We start from the raw sequence: 22,602 nt of genomic DNA on the forward strand, positions 1-22,602 counted from the left end.
ATACGGCTTATTTATCTATCAGAATTGATCTAATATGATATGATATACTGAATAAAATAGGCCATAATATGGCGAGAGTCCACCAGCAGTATTTCGATGTAAGAGTTACTCCTGGTTTCCATGTTGTATTGTTTGGTCTGTGAGTGATAGAAAATGGTATTTTGAAGAGGATAACTGCACTAGAACATCAATTTACTTAGAAAACCACTGAAACAAACGCGATTTTCACGAAAAAACAAAATTTTGGAGACGGCGGGCCGGCCGGCGTTCCAGGCCTATATCTCGGAAGTAACTTTTTCACTTATTTCGCTAAATTACACCATTATTAATGATTGTATTGAAATGATTTTCACTGACAATATAAAACAGTGTGTTTGACTATTTGCGGCTTCTTTTTTTTGGAATATATCAAATATTTTTGATTTTGTGGGAGGTAAAAGGCAGATATTTTGGTGAATGCCAAAAAGTCTATCAAATGTATTTTTTTTTTTCCATGATAATAAGATATATTAGATGAAACATGGTCCTCCAAAAGTCGTGTCAGATGTATTCTAACGGTTGGGATTGTCGGAAGTGCCACTCGAAGTGCCATTTTGTCATACCTTGCTGCCATATATGAAAAGTCATTAAATATTTTTTGTCTGTTGTTTTTTGGCCAATCATACTGAAACTTTCTCACATTCTTCTACATATGAACCTCTAAATGTACACCAAAAATAAAAAAAATTGGTTGAAAAATAAAAAAGTAGGCCGCAATTTGGTCGAACTACCCTTAAAGTGTACATTTTAGGGAACTAGGTGAGAAATATGGATTGCAAGTATTGTACTGTCAAAATATGACTTGAAGATATATTGTATGACAGATTTTGAGCCCCTTATAACAAAGCCTCTGTGTTACAAGGTTGTATCATAATCAGACAGAAAAGTCAAACCCATAGGGATTATGTAGCACCTTGGGAATGGGAAACATTTAAGTTCAATCCAAGGAAAGGGAGGATAATCCAATTTCTTGGACAATCATCGTGAAGTAGGTATTCTCAAAGTTTCGTAGAAGTTGTGGGTTGTACCAATTTGGGGATACCCTGGGAGGGGTATCCTGGTCTCGGCAGTCGTGACTGTCCACCACAGATGCTATGACTTGTCACTGTTCTCCCCTATTAGTCTTAAAGCAAGGGTTTCCTGTACTTACTGATTAATCAAAACTAAGCGCTAAACCCACAAGCACTGAGTCTGTTAGTACAAGTTTAAGATTCACCATTTATCTTGCATGCTTATGAGGCAAAGAAAAGATCAACAATCCTGGTGGAGTGAAATTAGTGGGCAAGTACCTGACCTGGCCCCTGTCTTTGATGGCATGGATAAATAAAACTTGATTAATATTTGTACAGGCAGTCCCAGTTTATACCTAGCTTTTAGCAAGTGGTGAATATATTTATTATAGGTAGCCTGAATAAATGAAGAATGGGTATAATTGAAAACTGCTGCATTAGCAAAATGCTGTAAAGCATGGCCCTCATGTTTTAGGTTAAAAAAAAAAAATCAATCATAACTTAAGAATGGGTAATTAAAAAAATTTTGACTAAGATGTTTTACAGACCGAAATCTCTGGCTAGGACAAAAAAAAAAATGTTAATGTTATATTTTTTAATGACACTATTGTTCCATGGTAAACTGAAAACAAAACTACATGCTAAATGATTCCTGGTAAATAAAATAATATAAAATAATTCGTATCTACTTAAAGTATATAGTTTTTTTGTAGTTGGAATACAAGAAAACATCAATTTTTTAAATCCTCTTTGAACCTTGAATTCTCATATCCATTTCCAAGATGATGCTATTATGTTCCAACACGACAGCCAATTAACCAACAGCCGAAGCAATAACTTCAGACACTTCTGGATCATCTGAGCGAACTGTGAGCTGCATTGTGACACCATCTGCGAGTGCCAGTTTAGCTCTTACTAGTACTTCATGCCCACCTCTGTAAGTGCCTGTGGAAAAAAAAAAATTGATAAATTACTAATTCTAAATATGCATTATCATTAATGCCACATCTGGCTTAAAGCCACTAAATGCAGGGTCATCACTTTCCTCCTAAATGGAGTGTTAATACAATATGGCATTAGTGAATCCCTGGAGTTTATCATGGTGTTTGGTCTAGCTAGCACTCAACTGAACTGGTGGTTCCAGATTTTTTTAATACTGTGCACACTGTGTTAAGACCCATTCTATACTGCCCAGGCCTCTGGTGCCAAATTTGAAGGCAGGAAAAATAAAATGCTGATCTACATTTGAAGTGCTAGCAAGTAAGAACACAGATCAACGTTTGGACAGTTATAGGGTTGAGGAAACATCCTAGAAAAAACAATGCATAAAATTACAATTAAATACTGTATACGAGTATAATAACCAAACTTCTTGAAAATACAGGTATCCACAGTGGTTGTCTCCCTGAAAACTGCTTATTAAACATGGAACAAATATTCTTAGCATATTAATATTAAGAAAAATAAAGTTGAGAAGTTAAATGTAAATTTTGCTACAATATGTTATTTATAAGACATGCTCAATTACAGGTGATCTTACCTGCTAGATACAAAGTATGTGCACTCTTCCCTTCAGGAACACGATCTGAACGATCACAAGGATGCATGCCTAGGAACTGAGTTATTTGGGTTATTGCTTCCTCTAAAGTGGTCATGGCTGACAGTGCAAAAGTGTCTTCCAGTTCATTAGTAGCTCCCAATTCATCCCAACCAGCAGCAAAATTGCTTCGTGCAGCTCGCTGAACATGATCTGCTACAGTAATTTCAACATCCTCAAGCTGGGTTTTGGAAAAAAAATTATAATTAAAATTTAAATAATGAACTATTATTTGTTATAACACAATATTGCAATGACATAACTACATAGGTTTGGTGTTTCCAAATATATGGAAGGCTGTGGTGCCTGCAATATCACCAGCTTCATAAAATCCTAACACTGAGCTGACCAACTCAACTAATTGTCACTATGTACAACATGCCAACATTTATAGCACTGCTCCACATCCAAATCATACCACAGGCAAATCTTATGATTTGTGACATTTCCCAAAAATATCAAATGACAGTTTAAATACATGACATGTAGTCTCAAGCTAGGCAAACCATCAACCAAAAGATTAAACAAAAAAAATGCAGCCATCTTGCAAACACACACACACACACACACACACACACACACACACACACACACACACACACGCACACACATGCACACACACGCACACACATGCACACACGCACACACACGCACACACACACACGCGTGCACACACGCACGCACACGCACGCACACACGCACACACACACACACACACACGCATGCGCACACACACATGCACACACACACACACAGGGCAATCATAGTATACCTACAAACATAAATGCTCTATAAAGTATCATATTACAACAGAAATCCTATATAACTTAGCATTATCTGAATCTACTTGATAAAAGCAATTATGGGTTATTAGATATTTATGTTGCTGAATATGACTTGGGTTGGTAACATAAAATATAAGCAGAACTGACCTGACTACAAGAGAGATTGAAAAACCTCTCTTGGGAGGTTTACTGTACATTACCTCCTCCAATATGGTATCCAGTTTTTCATGGCCTAAATTTTTTTATTATTCTTTACCACTTTGCTCTTTTCTGTGATTGCTCTTTAATTTCTTTTGTGTGTATACTCTCCAAAACTCATTTACCAACCTTTCCAACTCCTCAGAATCTTCTTAAAAATTACTATCATTGGCAAAGAGCAACTGTAACAACTCCTACTTCATCCCATTCCAAAACTATCCCCCCCTCCTTTGCTTTTAGTATCTCAAGTCATAATTCCAGCTGGATTATCTGACTTAAATCATAAAATTTGCTTTTATCACAGGCTTTAATCCTCAAGAAAATGCAACTTACTGTGTAATCATCTTCATAACCTTCATCAGTATCTGGTTCACCCGTAGCAGGATCACAGTCTCGAACTTTAAACTTCAATGTTGCAGAAAAAGTACCTGTGAAAAATATTCTATATAGTCAGGTAAACATTTTTCATATTATCTATCTACATTCCAAAATAATTCCAGTTATGTCTTTCAAAAAATAGGTCAAACCATTCATTTTTTTTTTTTCAACAAGTCGGCTGTTTCCCACCGAGGCAGGATGACCCAAAGAGAAAGAAAATCCCCAAAAAGAAAATACTTTCATCATCATTCAACACTTTCAACTCACTCACACATAATCACTGTTTTTGCAGAGGTACCCAGCATACAACAGCTTAGAAGTATAAACGTATAAAAATACACAATATATCTCTCCAAACTGCCAATATCCCAAACCCCTCCTTTCGAGTGCAGGCATTGTACTTCCCATTTCCAGGACTCAAGTCCGGTTATATAAAATAACTGGTTTCCCTGAATCCCTTCACTAAATATTACCTTGCTCACACTCCAACAGATCGTCAGGCCCCAAATACCATTTGTCTCCATTCACTCCTATCTAACACGCTCACGCACGCTTGCTGGAAGTCCAAACCCCTCGCCCACAACACCTTTACCCCCTCCCTCCAACCTTTACGAGCACGACCCCTACCCCGCCTTCCTTCCCCTACAGATTTATACGCTCTCCATGTCATTCTACTTTGATCCATTCTCTCTAAATAACCAAACTACCTCAACAAACCCTCTTCAGCCCTCTGACTAATACTTTTATTAACTCCACACCTTCTCCTAATTTCCACACTCCAAATTTTCTGCATAATATTTACACCACATATTGCTCTTAGACAGGACATCTCCACTGCCTCCAACCACCTCCTCGCTGCTGCATTCACAACCCAAGCTTCACACCCATATAAGAGTGTTGGTACTACTATACTTTCAAACATTCCCTTCTTTGCCTCCATAGATAACATTTTTTGCCTCCACATATACCTCAATATGACATCATAATATATGACATCATAATATATACCCCAATGAAATATATAACTGATACCCCTAATAATTATATGAAATGTTAAGATACTCAAGAAATAAGGTAGAAATTATTTTACAAATGAAACTAATGTATATAATCATCTATTGGCTACCAAATGAAGCAGAAATGTTGTAACTTCACAAGCCTCTCTAGCTCTGAGCAAACAAAAAAAAAAAAAAAAGCTACCAGTTAAACAAGAGGATACTATCAGAGCCTTCCCCTTCCCCATCAAAGGAACTCAACAACTTAAAAGTCAAGTGATAAGGTGCAGGTGCTAAATTATCTTGTGATATCACCATGTTAAACTAAGTGAAAATTACAAGCTCACCTGTTGTGGCCATGATATCCTCAGGAATGGGAAGAAGAGTGTAACATGAGCCCAGCTGTGAGTAAGGAAGAGAGGGGCATGGCAAGGAAGCCTCAATGTCCCATCCATCACCTTCAACCACCACACTAACTGCTTCCAGTAACTGATCGTTCAGGGTATTTGTGCAGTCAAACTGTAATGTGTTTTGATGTGTCATAAATGTTGACAAATAAAGATGTAAATCTTACATGGATGGAAAATTAAACACAGAATAGGAAGATTTTTTATATTTAGGCTGCAATCAGAGGAGACCCTCTTCAGGTCTCTGACCCTGAAAATTATCTCCATGCCTAAAGTCCCTTCCTGAGTAGATGAGTCTCTCTGCATGAAAATGACCTCTGAGCCTGAAGAGGGCCTCTGATCACACAAGAAAAGACTCTCCGAGGCTGAAACACACATTATAGTTTTTTCACTGCTATAATTTCCGTCTATGTGGGAATTATCTTTTCTATGAAATATACGGGTAATTACACGACTAGGTAATTGTCTCTCATTGTATCAACGTTCAAAATTTACTATATATCCACTCAAATGACTGTATAGGTAAGGTTAGGGGCGAAAAAAGAAGAGGAGGATATTGGAGAGAAAAGAAAGGTAGGAGGTTGAAAAGTGAAGGTCTGATATGGGAGAAAAGTAGGAGAGAGTAAAGGGAAAGGAAGTAGAAAGAACAGGAGTAACAAAAGGATGGAACATAGGAACAAGAAGTAGATAACAAAGACAGGAAGGAGAGAGGGAGGGGTAAAGAGAATAAGAGAGAGGGGAAAAAGGAAGTAAAATGAGGAAGACAGGAAGAGAAAAAGGAAGAAGAATGAAAGAGAGTATAAAGAAAGCAGAATGAGAGAGGGGGAAAGGAAGTATAATGAGGAAGGGGGAATATATGAAAAAATATGATGGAGGGGAGGAAGAAAAGGAGTGATAGATGGGGGACAGGAGTAAGGGAAGGGAGGAGTCAGGAAGGATGAAAGAAAACAGAAGAGGAGGAACAGGAGGAACATAAATAATGGAAGGATAAAAAACAGGAGTAGGAGGGAAAAGAATAGAACAAGGATAAATCAAGAGACAAAATGGAACAAAAAGGGAGAGGAAGAATGATCATAATTTTAACAGTAGTAAGAGCAATAAGGAATGAATTGAAAATGAACAGTTTCTAACATTACCTTCAGTGTCAAAAATTAACAAATAAATGGATTTCATTATTCCATGAACATACCTGGAGGACAATATGCTTCTGGAATGTATGCTTGATGCAGCGCACCATATATTCTGTTTCAGCTTCAGTTAGTTCCAAGGGTGCAGAGGACTTGAAGAGTGGACCAAGATGAGCAAAGTGAGGAATGGCTGCCAGCTGTTCTGCATACCTTAAAAAAAATGCAATGATAAAAAAAATTCTGGCAATACACTTAAGAAGACATCCACAATAGCATTTTATTTCATTTTTTAACATTATACCCATCTCCCACTGAGGCAGGGTGGACCGAAAAAGAAGTAATGCTTCCACCATCATTATCACTGTCTTACCAGCGGTCTGCCAATACTACAGTTCAGACGCCTTCCAAACTGGCATATCCCCCCACCCCTCCTTCAGAGTGCAAGCACTGGACTTCCCACCTCATTTGGAAGCACTAAACCCCAACAGCAGCATTGATATATGGTACTTAAAATAATGCTAGTGTGTAAAACTTTTGCTAAAGGCTGGCATGAGCTGGATGATGGTTTTCAAAGGAGTGAATTTTGTTTTATCCTTCAGAATAAAGACAAAGAATAAAATGCCAAAAAAGATTAAGCACATACTAGAAAATCTTGAGACACTCATGCAACCCTAATAAATTGTTTGGGAAGCTTTAACAGAGTAGGACAAATACAGTGGAACCTTGGTACTCTAACTTAATTCATTCCAGAAGGCTGTTCGAGTGCCAATCCATTTGAGTATCAACGAATTCTTCCCAACTAATTTTCTTTTTGGTTGGCTGTTATCATTAATCTTCATAGGCCCCATGGTGACTTATATATATAAATAATATAAAAGCACCAAAAAAGTGAAGAAACACGAAACAGTTTACGCCGAAATTCTGGCAGGTCGTGTTTGTTTGGTCAAGTGTCAAGCTTTGTTTGAGTAGGGAGATGTTCGAGTACTGAGGTTCCACTGTATATGGGAGGTAATCAGGTTTGATGAGGAAGAGATGGGTAGCTCCAATTCCTTGGATCAAAACCCCTTCACTACCATTAAGCCACCCCCCAATGAAGGAACAATGAACAGAAGTTGCAAGAATGAAAGCATAAAAGATTAGTAACAGTGTGATGGATGTAACAAAACAAAAAATTACATGAATATTACTTGAACAAGTAACATATGAAGAGCTTACTTTTCATGAGTAGGTATAATGCGCTCCACTGGACGAGGTGCTGGCTCCATGATATTTGGAGTTTTCTTTTCTTCCTGTGGAGGGGGAGCTGTGGGTATTGTCCGAGTGTCAAAGGGTCCAGAGGTATCGGTCCGCAGGTACTGCACCAATGCACGTTCCAAACTTGGTAGTGCAAACTAGGAATAGAAAATGGCAGCTATACTACCTGTTCATTCTCTCACTAAAGAAATTACCTGAAACAATGATAAACTTTTCTGTATAATTACTGTACCAAGTGTAAAAGCTCCCCTGAGAAATACAAAACATATCACATAAATCTGAAATACAGTATAATATATTATGTAACTTATATTAGTAACCATAATGCAAACACAATATGATACCTGAGGTGGGTTGAGGATGTACTGATTAATAAGAGCATTGTCACGGGTGGCCAAAACAGCATGATAGTAAGTTGCTCGGTCCCGCACCTCATCTTCTGTGTCCATCATGCATCGTTGCAACAACACCAAAATATTACCCAACAAAGACTCGCACTGTGCACCAAACTTGGCAAGCACAGACACAGCTGCTGCCCGCACTGCTGCATTCTGTTCAAGAAAAACAGCAATGTTTTCTGTGACGTGTAACTGATTATCATTATTAACCTGTTTCTTGCTTTCATGGGGTCCAGAGCAAAAAGCCCAGAAAAGATTAAAAAATTGTGGGAATAATTAAATATATTACAAACCATACAAAATTTATTGTATTACATTACTATAGATTACCATATTTTCTAATTCACCGTGTCAATATTTTATTAGTTACAAACAACACAATAACCAATGAAATACTGACAGGGTGAACTAGAAAATATAATAATCTCCAATAATAAAATACAATAAATCCTGATATAAATTAGTTAAAAAGGAAGATAATTTCCCAAATAATGTTTATAGCCCTTAAATTTACTTTTATATACTGTACTTTTCTTCACTATTCTTCCATTCATTAAATGGCATGACAACAGAAGATGTTAGATTACAATATTAATGAGCAAAATCTGGAGGGAAAAAAGGGGAATTAGTAAAGGGAAGAGAGAGGGGGAAGAGGACTAAGAAGAAAAAGGGGAAATGGGTAGAAGGGGTGTAGAGAGGGGAATGGGAGAAGGAAATGCAGAGAAAAGGAGTAGGAGAGGGGAAAAGGAAGAGCAAAGGGAGAAGGGAAAGATAGGAGAAAGGGAAGAGGGACAGTAAAAGGAAGGGAAAAAGGTCAAAAGGATGAGGGAGAGAGACAAGGAATGAGAGGAGAGGAAACTCTGAGAATATCTTCTATTAGTCTGTAATATTGAGGGTTTAGTGTATATGATTGCAACAGGGTATATCATAAACATAACTCTGACCTCCAGAATGACACGATTATAGACGAAGCGAATATATCGGGCAGGTTGTCGAGTACGTGGTCCTTCACGGCCTAACAAGTGAATTATGCGTACTGCCAGTGTTGTGTGTTCACAATCCTCGATGAATTCACATAAATGATCCAGACCTATAATTTGAAAGGGGAAAAAAAAAGCAGATATAAAATATACAAGACAGGTGGATCACCCATCCCAAAAATTTTGCCAAGTGGATGATGTGCTTTATCCCTTACATTTTCTCTTCACAATAAAACTTGAGCATGTTAGATAGGAGTGAAGGCAGACAAGTGGTTTTTAACAGAAGTGCTGTTGAAGTGTGAGCAAGTTAACTTTTCTGAAGGGATACAGTGGAAACAGGTTAGCCAGACTTGAGTTCTGAAGGTGGGAAAAGCAGTACAATTACTCTGAAGAAGGGGTGGGGATGTTGCAGTAGGTTAATATGAATTGTGATATCAATACATTTCTGGAGAGATGGTGACTGAATAAATGCTGGTGAATGTGCTTTTTCTTTGGAGGGAGATAGTCACTGAAGTAAAAAAATATATATATTCTTTTTAACTTGTCATTTTCTAATGAAAGTGGCCCAACAGAGAAAAATGCATGTACCACTCACTCACTCCCTTTCTAGATACATTTCCAAGAGACTCGACACTATTATCCACTGTTGACCCATTGAACCTCACCACCACCATTACAACTATTCTAACTTCACAGAATCTCAGATCAAGATGAAAATTCTGGACAATAACTAAAATGGAGCGAAACAGAGTGACTTCAAGAGTGTATCAGTCTGTAGTGGAAGGAAGGCGGGGTAGGGGTCGGCCTAGGAAAGGTTGGAGGGAGGGGGTAAAGGAGGTTTTGTGTGCGAGGGGCTTGGACTTCCAGCAGGCATGCGTGAGCGTGTTTGATAGGAGTGAATGGAGACAAATGGTTTTTAATACTTGACGTGCTGTTGGAGTGTGAGCAAAGTAACATTTATGAAGGGGTTCAGGGAAACCGGCAGGCCGGACTTGAGTCCTGGAGATGGGAAGTACAGTGCCTGCACTCTGAAGGAGGGGTGTTAATGTTGCAGTTTAAACTGTAGTGTAAAGCACCCTTCTGACAAGACAGTGATGGAGTGAATGATGGTGAAAGTTTTTCTTTTTTGGGCCACCCTGCCTTGGTGGGAATCGGCCAGTGTGATAATAAAAAAAATAAAACTAAAATCACGTGAGAAATGGCTCTAAATAGCTCACCTTTCTCCTTGGCTTCAGGATTATCCTCAATAATAGTAATGATAGTACTAGCGATGGCCTCTTTGTATGGTAAACCTCCTTCACTGCGCAGCATGTCTGCCAATTGCCCCATTAGTACTGCTTGTTTTCTTGGATATTTCAAAGCCAGGGCTCGCAAGGCCTACAAAATTGCCAAAATGCAAGAAGAGCAAAATTATTTACAATTCTTAGAGCATTCTATAAATATTAACAAACCATTTTAATCAAGTGCATATAAGAGGTTTCAGTACAATATTACTTCATACACTTTGAATGATAAAAATAACAAAAAATCTCCAGATACATCACATAAAAGCATCCTAGATAAGATCTTCCTCATAGGAGACCAAAGGTTCCACACCTGTTTATTCAAGAAAAGTGCTAAACCCATTTGGATCACACAACACATGAGGAATAATCTAAACCATGACCCAGAGTGACCTGAAGAAGGCAATAGAAGTCTTAAGACACACAGCAGAGTAGAGTCTTTCATTTATACAAGGTTTCACTATGTGCATTTTCAAATATTTGTGTCTAAATATCACCATTTGTCAACTAACAGACATATGACATAGGTATATTTATAGGCAAAATTTTTCAAGCAAGTTATATGCCCAACAATTTATGGTTATACTGATATGACTATCCAGTCTTAACAGGTAGATTACCATGCAGTCAGCATCCACAGGAAGTGCATGATGTATCGTAGTCTGTTCTTCTTTAATAAAAATTGTAGAGGTAAATAAAATATTGCTTATGTCAATTAACTGGAGGACTTTTGTTGTCAACAGAATTAAGGTAACGATAAATCTCACCTCTACAACTACAATCTTAAATTCATCAGAAATGTCATTAAGAAACGAAGAGATGGACTTCATGAGGCGGTCCACAGATCCCTCTGAGCCAGTCTTGAGAAGCGTGGTGATAGCCAAGGTAGCAATGGATCGATTTACATCTTGGATCAAGTTCTCAAGGTCCAAATTGCAAGCAGTCACTGCATTAGGCTGTGTCATTGCAACTTTACTAAGAGTACGTACTGCTGCAAATCTGGAACAGCAAGCTTTACATTAATACTGTAAATACAGCATGAAACAAAATAAAATACAATACAAAAAAATTTAATTGGGAAGAACTAGAGCTAAAGGAGGAGCAGTGGTAATACTAAATGACCAATTATGGTTGACCAGGAAAGCATCAGATGGGAGTAGAAAAACTCTCAGAACTCCTCAAAGGTAAAGGCATGGAAAGAAAAAACGGGGGGTTTAACTTCAAGAATTATGAGGATAGGCATAACAATGAGATGTGAGAAGTGGGTTTTGTCCCATTTTACACAACATACACCATATTTGCTGTAATTCGGCAACAAAACTGTTATCATACTTTAGAAATTTATTAGTGGTTATCCATCACTAACTCATCCTTGTCTAGAAAAACTTCAATGTTTACAGAGTATGCATGGCACAACACACTAACAACCAACAACCTGTACTGTATTCTTAAATTTATAAACTTGTTGAACAGTTACCTGAGAGTGGGCTTAGGACTGGACAAAAAGAGCTGCAAAACTGAAATGGCAGGGGCCAAGTCCCGAGCTGAAGATTTTCTGAGTGTGACAATGGCATTGGCTGCTTCATATATCACCATCTCTGCCTTATGTCTTAACATGGACTCCAAGAAGTCAAACAACCGTGAATCTGCTCCAACTTCATCTTCCTCGATGAGGCGAGCTACAATACGAATCTGGAGGAGTTTAAATGAACAATTTAAAATATATATCCGTCATAAGCCACTCCCAATTAGCACATGTACACCAAGATGACAATTCAGTCCTTAGTACTCTACACAATCTTATATTCTGATAATGTGGCAAGTGTCTCATTTCATGCACCAAGACTAAAGTTATGACAGAATTATATCCAACAACGATGTTTGTTATCTTACGTAAAGCAGACCAAATTCAAAAAGACACAGTGGACTATTCATCAGTGAACTCGCTTGTCTACCCATGAGAGCAAAAGTTCTGAACAAGTGTAGCTGGAAGTACACTTTTAATGTATTTCCATGGCTTGTCTGTTTGTAGCAATTACAAAATGTATGCTCAAGGTCTGTATTGCCAATGTCACACAGGTAATTTAACCCTTTGACTGTTTCAGGCCCCTTTCTGAAACTGTCATTCTATGTCGCTCAATTTTTGAAAAAAAAAAAAAAAAATTTCTTATGAAATGATAGAGAATCCTTTCCCGATGGTAATGACACCAAAAGTTCGAGATTTGGTCAAAAACTCATGGAATTATGCTCCCGCGAAGTTAGCGGTCTCGGCGACATATGTGTATCGGCGATTTCGCCGACTTTGAGCCCTATTTTCAGCCAATTCCATTGTTCCAGTTGATCAAACTCATAGCTATTTCTTTAGAACTTCATTTTATCTATCAGCTGAGTACAAGAAACCTCCCATTTACTAATTTGGACTACCCAATATGATAGTCAGAAATTGGCAATTTGGCCAATTTCACGCAAACTAAAAAAGATGCCAATTTCAAAATAGGGTCCAGAATAAACAAGGTAGACATTCGTGGCACTAAAATAACATATGCTCTGTTCATTAGTCACATCTCTAGGCCCCTCTTATATTATTATTGCTTTCTATTTTGATTTTTTATTCATACAAAAAAATACAAAATTTACTGTTATGCAGACTACTGCATTATTGTAAAAATGGTATAAATAATATCAGTGCACTAGTGAAAGAATATTAGACTCCCCAGTTGACGTGTATTGGACGTGTGGTGTGATTTATTTACTCCTGAACATTGGTAAAAATCGAATATTTCTGCTACTTTGAGCTCAGTTTCAAGGTCGTTTTCATCGTCAAAGTAATGAAAATCATCTCTATTTCTGTAATATGTTTTCCATTTTATCACCTAAGACCATGAAAACGCAAATACAACGATAAATACTATACGAAAATACACCTCAAAGTCGGCGTTTTATTCCAAAAAAACGATCATTTTTTTTTTTCTCATTACGCAATGTGTGCTGCAGGATTTTTTTTATGTGGTGCACACTGACCACACAGACCCATTCTCTCACATGTGGGCCTACCAGCTTTCTCCCGCTTGATTTGAAGCTGCTAGAATTATTGAGTATACGTCAGAAACATTGGCTCGTAAGACGTATTTATACGTCGAAAACAGTCAAAGGGTTAAGTGCTTGTCCATAAAGCCTGGTGAACCTAAAAACATATGAAGGCTTATAATATCATGGAAAGTAAAAAAAAAATTTTTTGCCTGTATTCGGGTGAAAGGTTATCTATAATCCTTCTATTGTTATTTTGTTAATCCAACAATACCCAAGTTTTAAGCTTTCTAAATACTGCATGTTCCTGCCTCATCACCTTCAATTACTAAACCCACCAAAATCACAGACACCTGCTTCTGCAACAGACCAAAATTGAACAAATACCCCCAACTAAAATTAGGCAGAATAAACTCTCAGGAAAAACAGACCTTTCTTATCATAAACAATACTAAACTACCTCTAGAAACCAATAAACAAAAAATGAGACTTCATAATGAAGACTTAATGAATAACGCTACCACTGCTGGAAGAAAAACTGGGAAAGGAAACTGGCAATCTTCAAAGCATTATAATTAATGTAAGTGCATATCCTTTTCAATTATTATTAGGCTAAGACTTGCCTAAAATGTTACATATATGTACACTATGTGATCACAATAAAGACAAAGATACATCTAGAAATGACAATCTTAAATGCTCATTTATGACTTACTGCTCTAACAAAACTTCATACACATTAAAGCCTGTATAGAGAATAACACAGAACACAAAGTTAAAACTTCAAGGCATGCAAACTATGAGATAAATAACTTACCAATAAACAGATGGCATAAGGAGAACGAAGACCCGAAGACGTTAATTTGGTAACCATTTTTGTAACGGCAAGTTTATCTGACTTACGAATTTGGTGTAACACTCCTAGTGCATGAAACTGAACCATCACACTGGAAAGAATTGTTTTAAACAGGTTTACCAAAATGTTACACAAGAATTCAGTTTCAGAACAGTCATTGATGTACAGTACAGCCTCACCTCACTTAACGACAGAGTTCCGTTCCTAAGAATTCGTCGGTAAACGAATTCGTCACCAAGTGAGGAGCATACTATAATGGCAGTGGGTTTGTGTCAACCATCTCTGGTATTGTTTTAATGTCACCTTTGCACCATTTATAACATTTCTGGTATATTTTTAAATGTTTATACAATTGTGTACTGTATATTGTGATAAAGAGAATAGAGGAAATCAGCTCTAATATACATTATTAAGGTATGCATACTGATCAGAGAGCCCGTTTTAATTCTGAGTCGTTGGTAAACAAGTACGTCGCTAAGTGAGGAGAGGCTGTACTATATTATGATTTGTGGAAAATCATAAAGGCTATCCATCAAATGGAAGGGACAAGAAAGGGATAGAGGAAAGGAAGGAAAGATATAGGAGAGGAGAGGTGAAAGAAGAAAGAGAAAGAAGGGACAAAGAGAGGGAGATAAAAAAGGAGAGAGGAAGAGGGAAATGGGGAAGAATGGAGAGAGAAATCTTTTAAATATAAAATGAATGAGCTTTAAACATAATTAGAAAATAATGAAAATATTTCCTAATTTAAAAAACTTTCCTTCAATAGCCATGTACTGTACATTTTAGTATGAAATTATATGCACACACACCAATTCGTAGTATTATCAAGGAACAAAGGCCACCATTTATTGAAATGTGTTGAATGCCCCAATTTAATAAACTGCTACAAAATCATAGTCTAAGAATAATCCACAGAGAGAACATAATCACTAACCAGTCAGAACTAAGTGCTTCCTGCACTTCAGAGACCCAGCGCTTGACAACATCAGGTGAATCCTTCATTATATGTCGACAAGATACTAGAGCAGCGCTGCTTACACCAGGTGCACGATCAACAATGGCTTGCTTCATGTATCTCTCAATAGCTTGCATCATAGTAGCCTGTGGAATGTATTAAATATGACAGTGTGAGTAAAAGTAGAAAATGTTAAATGCTATTGGGTAAATCAAATTATGCTATAACATTAAAAGGGTTGCTAAATTTCAGCAGAACTCAACACTAATTTTGTTACAAAAGCATGTGTGAAAACTATAAAACAAAAAAATTGGATTAAGCCCATAAAAAGGCATGAACCTCAAATATAGGATTAATGCATCTAAAATTTCACCAAACAACATGATGAAAAACTCAACAACTGTCTCTGGGCCAATAGGAGCAACCATGATCATGATCATAAGAAGTCGCTGCCACCCGGACCAGTTACAGCAACCATGATAAGAAGTCGCTATGTCACTAGATGATGATAGCAACCTGCATCTACTAAATGAGCTCCTGTCACAATTTCCCGGCAGGAACTAGGTAACATTCACTTTAAAGACAGCAACAATTTTACAACAACAAAAAAAAATTATATAGAACTACAACAACAAAGTCTGAGTTGTGCAGCCTATTATTTCAAAGCATCTAGAGAATGGGAGGCAATTAGATTTGATCTGAGGAAGAGGAAGTAGTTCTAATTCCTTGGATCAAAAGCCCTTCACCAACAACAAGGTACCATGCTTATAAAACTGTCAAACACCAGGTACAAGCAGGTTTCAAACTACATCTTAAGCTAATCTCATCAACCACAGATAGTTAGCACAGTCAAATGGGATGGAGCAAGACCTTTTGCAATATACCCTGGCTTCTTGCCAGTATTCCTCCACTACAATACAGTGGACCCCCCCTTACAATATAATTTCATTCCAGAAGTATGTTCAGGTGCCGTTACCGAAAGAATTTGTTCCCATAGGGAATATTGTGAATTAGATTAGTCCGTTTCAGACCCCCAAAAATACACGTACAAAAGCACTTACATAAATACACTTACATAATTGGTTGCATTGGAAGCTGATCGTAAGGCGGGGGTCCACTGTATAGGAAAATATGTCAGTCTCATCTCATATGCGTCACACCACGCTTAATCTTTATCCCTTAATGCACCTATAGAACTATGCTAAGAATAGACGCAACTTAACACTGAATCAGGGCAAAATAATGCACTTCTGTACTAGGTACAATATTCCAAATATATTACTTCTTTACCTGTGAAACTTGTTCAATATTTAAACAACCCAAATACTAATGAAATCAATCATAGACATAACCAATTATTTTATTTGAATTATTTAAACATACATACATCTGTGATTCTGCATAATGCTCTGATTGCTGGGGCCCTGTACTGATCCTCTCGTCCAGTCATATCTTTAGTTAAGGAAGATGTTACAATGATTGTGTCTTCAGCAACAGTGCACAGTTCCTGAAATTATGAAAATCTGAAGAAAACTGAGAGGAATATACAAAGTAAAACAATGTTAACAGCAACTGGTAAGCGATGTAGTTACATTAATGCTAAATTATGTCACTTAACACATTTAAGCATGTACATACAAAAAAAAAATTATAACGCATATAAAGTTCAGTGCTACACTGTAGGCAAGATTAATTATAATACTTTAAATGAATATAGGAATTGCATCACAGTTATATTGTATGTGTATACAGTAATACAATGCTGTCATTGCATACACTAAACAAAATGTAATTTTTGTTCTATTTGGCTCCCAGTTTACTTAATTTCCATACACCTCTGTCATTCTCAAGTTTGCTTCAGTCAGCCATCCACCCACACTGCATCCCAGCAACCAGCTCAGTGCAGTGCAGCTCACGTGTTGCAGTGAGGAGAGGTGCTGTGTATCCCTATACTGTTTGTCTCAGCCACTGCCACTAAAGTATATCAAAGGTATATCTGATCAATATAAGTCATTGTAATCCATAGCAAGAAATACCAAGGTAAAAATTTATTTTATTAACTAATAATTACTCTCTATTCTTGCCTATATTTTGAAGAAATTATAAATTTATTACAACCTGAGGTGTTGCAATAGTTTCTAACCTTAATACCAAGATAAACAAGACGTCGAAGGACCAAGTCATTACTCTGAAACAATTTGGTCATTGCAAAGAAGGCATCGGTAGCTTCTTTGGTTGCAAGAGTTTCCCCTTGGTTAAGCAAGTAAAGTATCTTTGTGAGGACGTGGGTACTACGCTTCACATTAACTGGAGTCTCGTTGAAAACCCGAGCTTCTTGTAGCACCGAAGTCTTATCCATGCTGTGGTATGGATTCCCACCCCCTGCAAATAAAACAATGGAGAAATTTTGATTAAAAACTAAACAGACATTAAATATTTCATTACAAAAAAATCTTTAATATGCACCTCGTATTCATTGTATGGGTGGCCATCAAGAAATTATACGTATAAGCATTTGATGGGCTCGGGAACAACGCCCCCTTATCTCTTCAGGTTAAGTTACAGTGGAAATAGGAAATTTATTATAAAAGTCAACCTGTATACTCATGAATTCTTATAGCACATTATATCATTAGAAGTGAAATATGTATACACCATATCATACCTGGATATTTCCTGATCATTTGTTAATGAATCTAGGATCAAACCCAAGTCATTTACTGTGTGAGACATCCTACCATTAACTTAAAAGTCAAAATCTTTAATGCCAGAGGGATTTGAAAAGGGGGTCTGGAATATTTTGAAGTAAAGGAAAAAAAAAGATAAATATGAATATAATTATACTGTGCATAATGGAATCACCTCTACCTTTGATATACCAGACAAGCCTGGCCCTGGGCAAGGTTTCTCTGATATTTGCTTAATCAATCAGGGGAAGTAGAGGTTAGGAAACTTGTCCACAAATGGGATACCAAAAGAATTAGAACACACAGGTAACTGCAATCCTTGCTTTTCCGAGGGTTCAACTTTGGTACCTTCAGTTGTGGGTTGAACTATCACCACTACAACGTAACACTACCACCACTACGACATAACACTACTGCCACTACGACATAACACTACTGCCACTACGACGTAACACTACTGCCACTACGATGTAACACTACCACCACTGTAACGTAACAAACACACTATTACAGGCAGGGCCACCAGAATGAATTTTATTACAAGAGCAGCAGCAGTATTAGAAACAGTGGTGGTAATAATATGTGGTGGTGGTGTAAACAAGTGGTGGTGGTGGTGGTGTTAACAGTGGCACTAACAAGTGGTGGCATTAACTAGTGGTGGCACTAACAAGTGGTGGCATTAACAAGTAGTGGCATTAACAAGTGGCAGCATTAACAAGTGGGAGCATTAACAAGTGGTGGCATTAACAAGTGGTGGCATTAACAAGTAGTGGCATTAACAAGTGGCAGCATTAACAAGTGGCAGCATTAACAAGTGGCGGCATTAACAAGTGGCGGCATTAACAAGTGGCAGCATTAACAAGTGGCGGCATTAACAAGTGGTGGCACTAACAAGTGGGAGCATCAACAAGTGGCGGCATTAGCAAGTGGCGGCATTAGCAAGTGGTGGCATTAACAAGTGGCGGCATTAACAAGTGGTGGCACTAACAAGTGAGAGCATCAACAAGTGGCAGCATTAGTAAGTGGCAGAATTAACAAGTGGCAGCATTAACAAGTGGCAGCATTAACAAGTGGCAGTAATAACATGTGGCAGCATTAACAAGTGGCAGTAATAACACGTGGCAGCATTAACAAGTGGCAGTAATAACAAGTGGCAGCATTAACAAGTGGCAGCATTAACAAGTGGCAGAAATAACAAGTGGCAGCATTAACAAGTGGCAGTAATAACAAGTGGCAGTAATAATAAGTGGCAGTAATAACAAGTGGCAGCATTAACAAGTGGCAGAAATAACAAGTGGCAGCATTAATAAGTGGCAGTAATAACAAGTGGCAGCATTAACAAGTGGCAGTAATAACAAGTGGCAGCATTTACAAGTGGCAGTAATAACAAGTGGCAGCATTAACAAGTGGCAGTAATAACAAGTGGCAGCATTAACAAGTGGCAGAAATAACAAGTGGCAGCATTAACAAGTGGCAGTAATAACAAGTGGCAGCATTTACAAGTGGCAGTAATAACAATTGGCAGTAATAACAAGTGGCAGTAATAACAAGTGGCAGTAATAACAAGTGGCAGTAATAACAAGTGGCAGTAATAACAAGTGGCAGCATTAACAAGTGGCAGCAATAACAAGTGGCAGTAATAACAAGTGGCAGTAATAACAAGTGGCAGCATTAACAAGTGGCAGTAATAACAAGTGGCAGTAATAACAAGTGGCAGTAATAACAAGTGGCAGTAATAACAAGTGGCAGTAATAACAAGTGGCAGCATTAACAAGTGGCAGTAATAACAAGTGGCAGCATTAACAAGTGGCAGTAATAACAAGTGGCAGTAATAACAAGTGGCAGCATTAACAAGTGGCAGTAATAACAAGTGGCAGCATTAACAAGTGGCAGTAATAACAAGTGGCAGCATTAACAAGTGGCAGTAATAACAAGTGGCAGCATTAACAAGTGGCAGCATTAACAAGTGGCAGTAATAACAAGTGGCAGCATTAACAAGTGGCAGTAATAACAAGTGGCAGTAATAACAAGTGGCAGCATTAACAAGTGGCAGTAATAACAAGTGGCAGCATTAACTAGTGGCAGTAATAACAAGTGGCAGTAATAACAAGTGGCAGCATTAACAAGTGGCAGTAATAACAAGTGGCAGCATTAACAAGTGGCAGTAATAACAAGTGGCAGCATTAACAAGTGGCAGCATTAACAAGTGGCAGCATTAACAAGTGGCAGTAATAACAAGTGGCAGCATTAACAAGTGGCAGTAATAACAAGTGGCAGTAATAACAAGTGGCAGTAATAACAAGTGGCAGCATTAACAAGTGGCAGCATTAACAAGTGGCAGCATTAACAAGTGGCAGTAATAACAAGTGGCAGTAATAACAAGTGGCCGCATTAACAAGTGGCAGCATTAACAAGTGGCAGTAATAACAAGTGGCAGTAATAACAAGTGGCAGTAATAACAAGTGGCAGTAATAACAAGTGGCAGTATTAACAAGTGGCAGCATTAACAAGTGGCAGCATTAACAAGTGGCAGCATTAACAAGTGGCAGTAATAACAAGTGGCAGTAATAACAAGTGGCAGCATTAACAAGTGGCAGCATTAACAAGTGGCAGCATTAACAAGTGGCAGTAATAACAAGTGGCAGCATTAACAAGTGGCAGGAATAACAAGTGGCAGCATTAACAAGTGGCAGCATTAACAAGTGGCAGCATTAACAAGTGGCAGCATTAACAAGTGGCAGTAATAACAAGTGGCAGCATTAACAAGTGGCAGCATTAACAAGTGGCAGCATTAACAAGTGGCAGCATTAACAAGTGGCAGCATTAACAAGTGGCAGCATTAACAAGTGGCAGCATTAACAAGTGGCAGCATTAACAAGTGGCAGTAATAACAAGTGGCAGCATTAACAAGTGGCAGCATTAACAAGTGGCAGCATTAACAAGTGGCAGCATTAACAAGTGGCAGCATTAACAAGTGGCAGTAATAACAAGTGGCAGCATTAACAAGTGGCAGTAATAACAAGTGGCAGCATTAACAAGTGGCAGCATTAACAAGTGGCAGCATTAACAAGTGGCAGCATTAACAAGTGGCAGCATTAACAAGTGGCAGCATTAACAAGTGGCAGCATTAACAAGTGGCAGCATTAACAAGTCGCAGTAATAACAAGTGGCAGCATTAACAAGTGGCAGCATTAACAAGTCGCAGTAATAACAAGTGGCAGCATTAACAAGTGGCAGCATTAACAAGTGGCAGTAATAACAAGTGGTATTAGCACCAGTGAAGGTGCCACCAACACTGTTAACATTATCAATTGTCATCAACCAGAGTTAACACGGTGGTGCCAATCACTGGCACCAAGGAACAATATACAAACATTACAACTTACGGACAACAACCTAAACATCTTACTAATATCACAACAACAATCAAAGCAAAGCGCTAAACCCACAAGGAATCGCCTAAACATCATGACCGGCGGCAGAGTTTGACAGGTCAACACACACACTCACTAACTCAACTCACCATTAACACGCTTCAACTCACCATTATCACTCTCCTCCCAAGCTACATATATACTAACATGTACCTTACCTTCTTCCTCATCTTTCTTTATCTGCTTGAATGAACTCATCATCTTTATTAAGCTCAATAAAGCTCTCCTTCTCCAGCTTCAGCTCAGCTGACACCAGCTTTGTTATGGCCACGTCGACCCACAACCTGCCTCTTGGTTCTTTTTCACTCTCTATATTAATAACAATATTATAAAAAAAAGTTTTATGACAGTCATTATAAATATTATAATGTTGGATGAATATATATATATTTAAAAAATTAAAACGTCTCATATTTATGGTATAAAACGGGAAGATTTCAAGTAGGATTAAACCTACTTTTTGTATATCGTAAACACATTAAAAGAGAAATATATGCAATAATTTCGCCAAAATATATAACGAAAAAAATATATTTACTGTGTTTGTTTATATTAAATATATAAAATATATTTAGTTGGGTTAGGCTAAAATAAATTGTTCTTGTTATAATATAGGTATATTCTTTTGGAGCAAAATTATAAATTTTTGCATTAACATTAATGAAAAAAATATATCTCTAAACGTATAAGAGAAAATTTTAAAAAGGATATCACATGAGTTCTTGCTAATTGACCATATATTATATATATATATATATATATATATATATATATATATATTTCTCTTTTAATAATGTATTTACTATATACAAAAAGTAGGTTTAATCCTACTTGAAATCTTCCCGTTTTATATTTATATTCCACTTGTTGCTGCTCTTGCAACGTTGCATAGCTCCTGATGACGCATGGAGATATGTGAAAGATTTTGAGTTGAATATTTCTATCCCCCATATTGTTGTGACCCAATAGGAGAGTAAATAGCTAGATAAGACCTAATTTAAAGTTGAGGTCCAGATCTAAACTGCCGCATTAGTTTAATATTAAAACACTAACATGTTATCTACATCCTACTAATAATTTTTGTTTCCTGTGCAAAATTTTATTTCTGGAGATATTAGCAAAAATAATAATTTTATTTTAGGCATGAACGGCACGTCAGAGCCAATCAGTGATTTGTATTGTGCAACTTGTT

The 22,602-nt window shown here is 37.4% G+C and overlaps 1 protein-coding gene across 2 annotated transcripts; it reads right to left on the reverse strand.

Moving 5' to 3' along the window:
* Positions 1–1,629: 1,629 nt before the first annotated feature.
* Positions 1,630–21,719, reverse strand: gammaCOP (coat protein (coatomer) gamma). 2 transcript variants are annotated; one of them, XM_053790368.2, is made up of 16 exons: positions 21,569–21,719; positions 17,433–17,671; positions 16,677–16,796; positions 15,269–15,435; positions 14,296–14,425; positions 11,929–12,143; positions 11,219–11,450; positions 10,386–10,545; positions 9,133–9,278; positions 8,135–8,341; positions 7,752–7,927; positions 6,599–6,746; positions 5,350–5,521; positions 3,963–4,057; positions 2,590–2,827; positions 1,630–1,994 (listed from the first exon to the last, which is right to left on the reverse strand). In XM_053790368.2, exons 1-16 carry the CDS (start codon positions 21,609–21,611, stop codon positions 1,864–1,866), a joined length of 2,619 nt encoding a protein of 872 aa, XP_053646343.1. In that variant the 5' UTR covers positions 21,612–21,719; the 3' UTR covers positions 1,630–1,863. The 2 variants fall into 2 exon arrangements, with proteins under 2 accessions (XP_053646343.1, XP_069954706.1); XM_070098605.1 differs by lacking the exon at positions 21,569–21,719 and adding an exon at positions 17,955–17,988.
* Between the last annotated feature and the right edge of the window lie 883 nt (positions 21,720–22,602).

The sequence above is a fragment of the Cherax quadricarinatus genome, chromosome 63 (genome assembly GCF_038502225.1).
Source record: "Cherax quadricarinatus isolate ZL_2023a chromosome 63, ASM3850222v1, whole genome shotgun sequence".
Lineage (NCBI taxonomy): Eukaryota > Metazoa > Arthropoda > Malacostraca > Decapoda > Parastacidae > Cherax > Cherax quadricarinatus.

Coding starts and splice junctions, on each gene's coding strand:
- gammaCOP (XM_053790368.2), bottom strand. CDS start 21,611: ATGATGAGTTCATTCAAGCAGATAAAGAAAGATGAGGAAGAAG. Junction 12,144..14,295: donor CTTATGCCATCTGTTTATTG/GTAAGTTATTTA, acceptor AAACTCCTCCAG/ATTCGTATTGTAGCTCGCCT. Junction 10,546..11,218: donor TTAAGATTGTAGTTGTAGAG/GTGAGATTTATC, acceptor GCAATTTTGTAG/GCCTTGCGAGCCCTGGCTTT.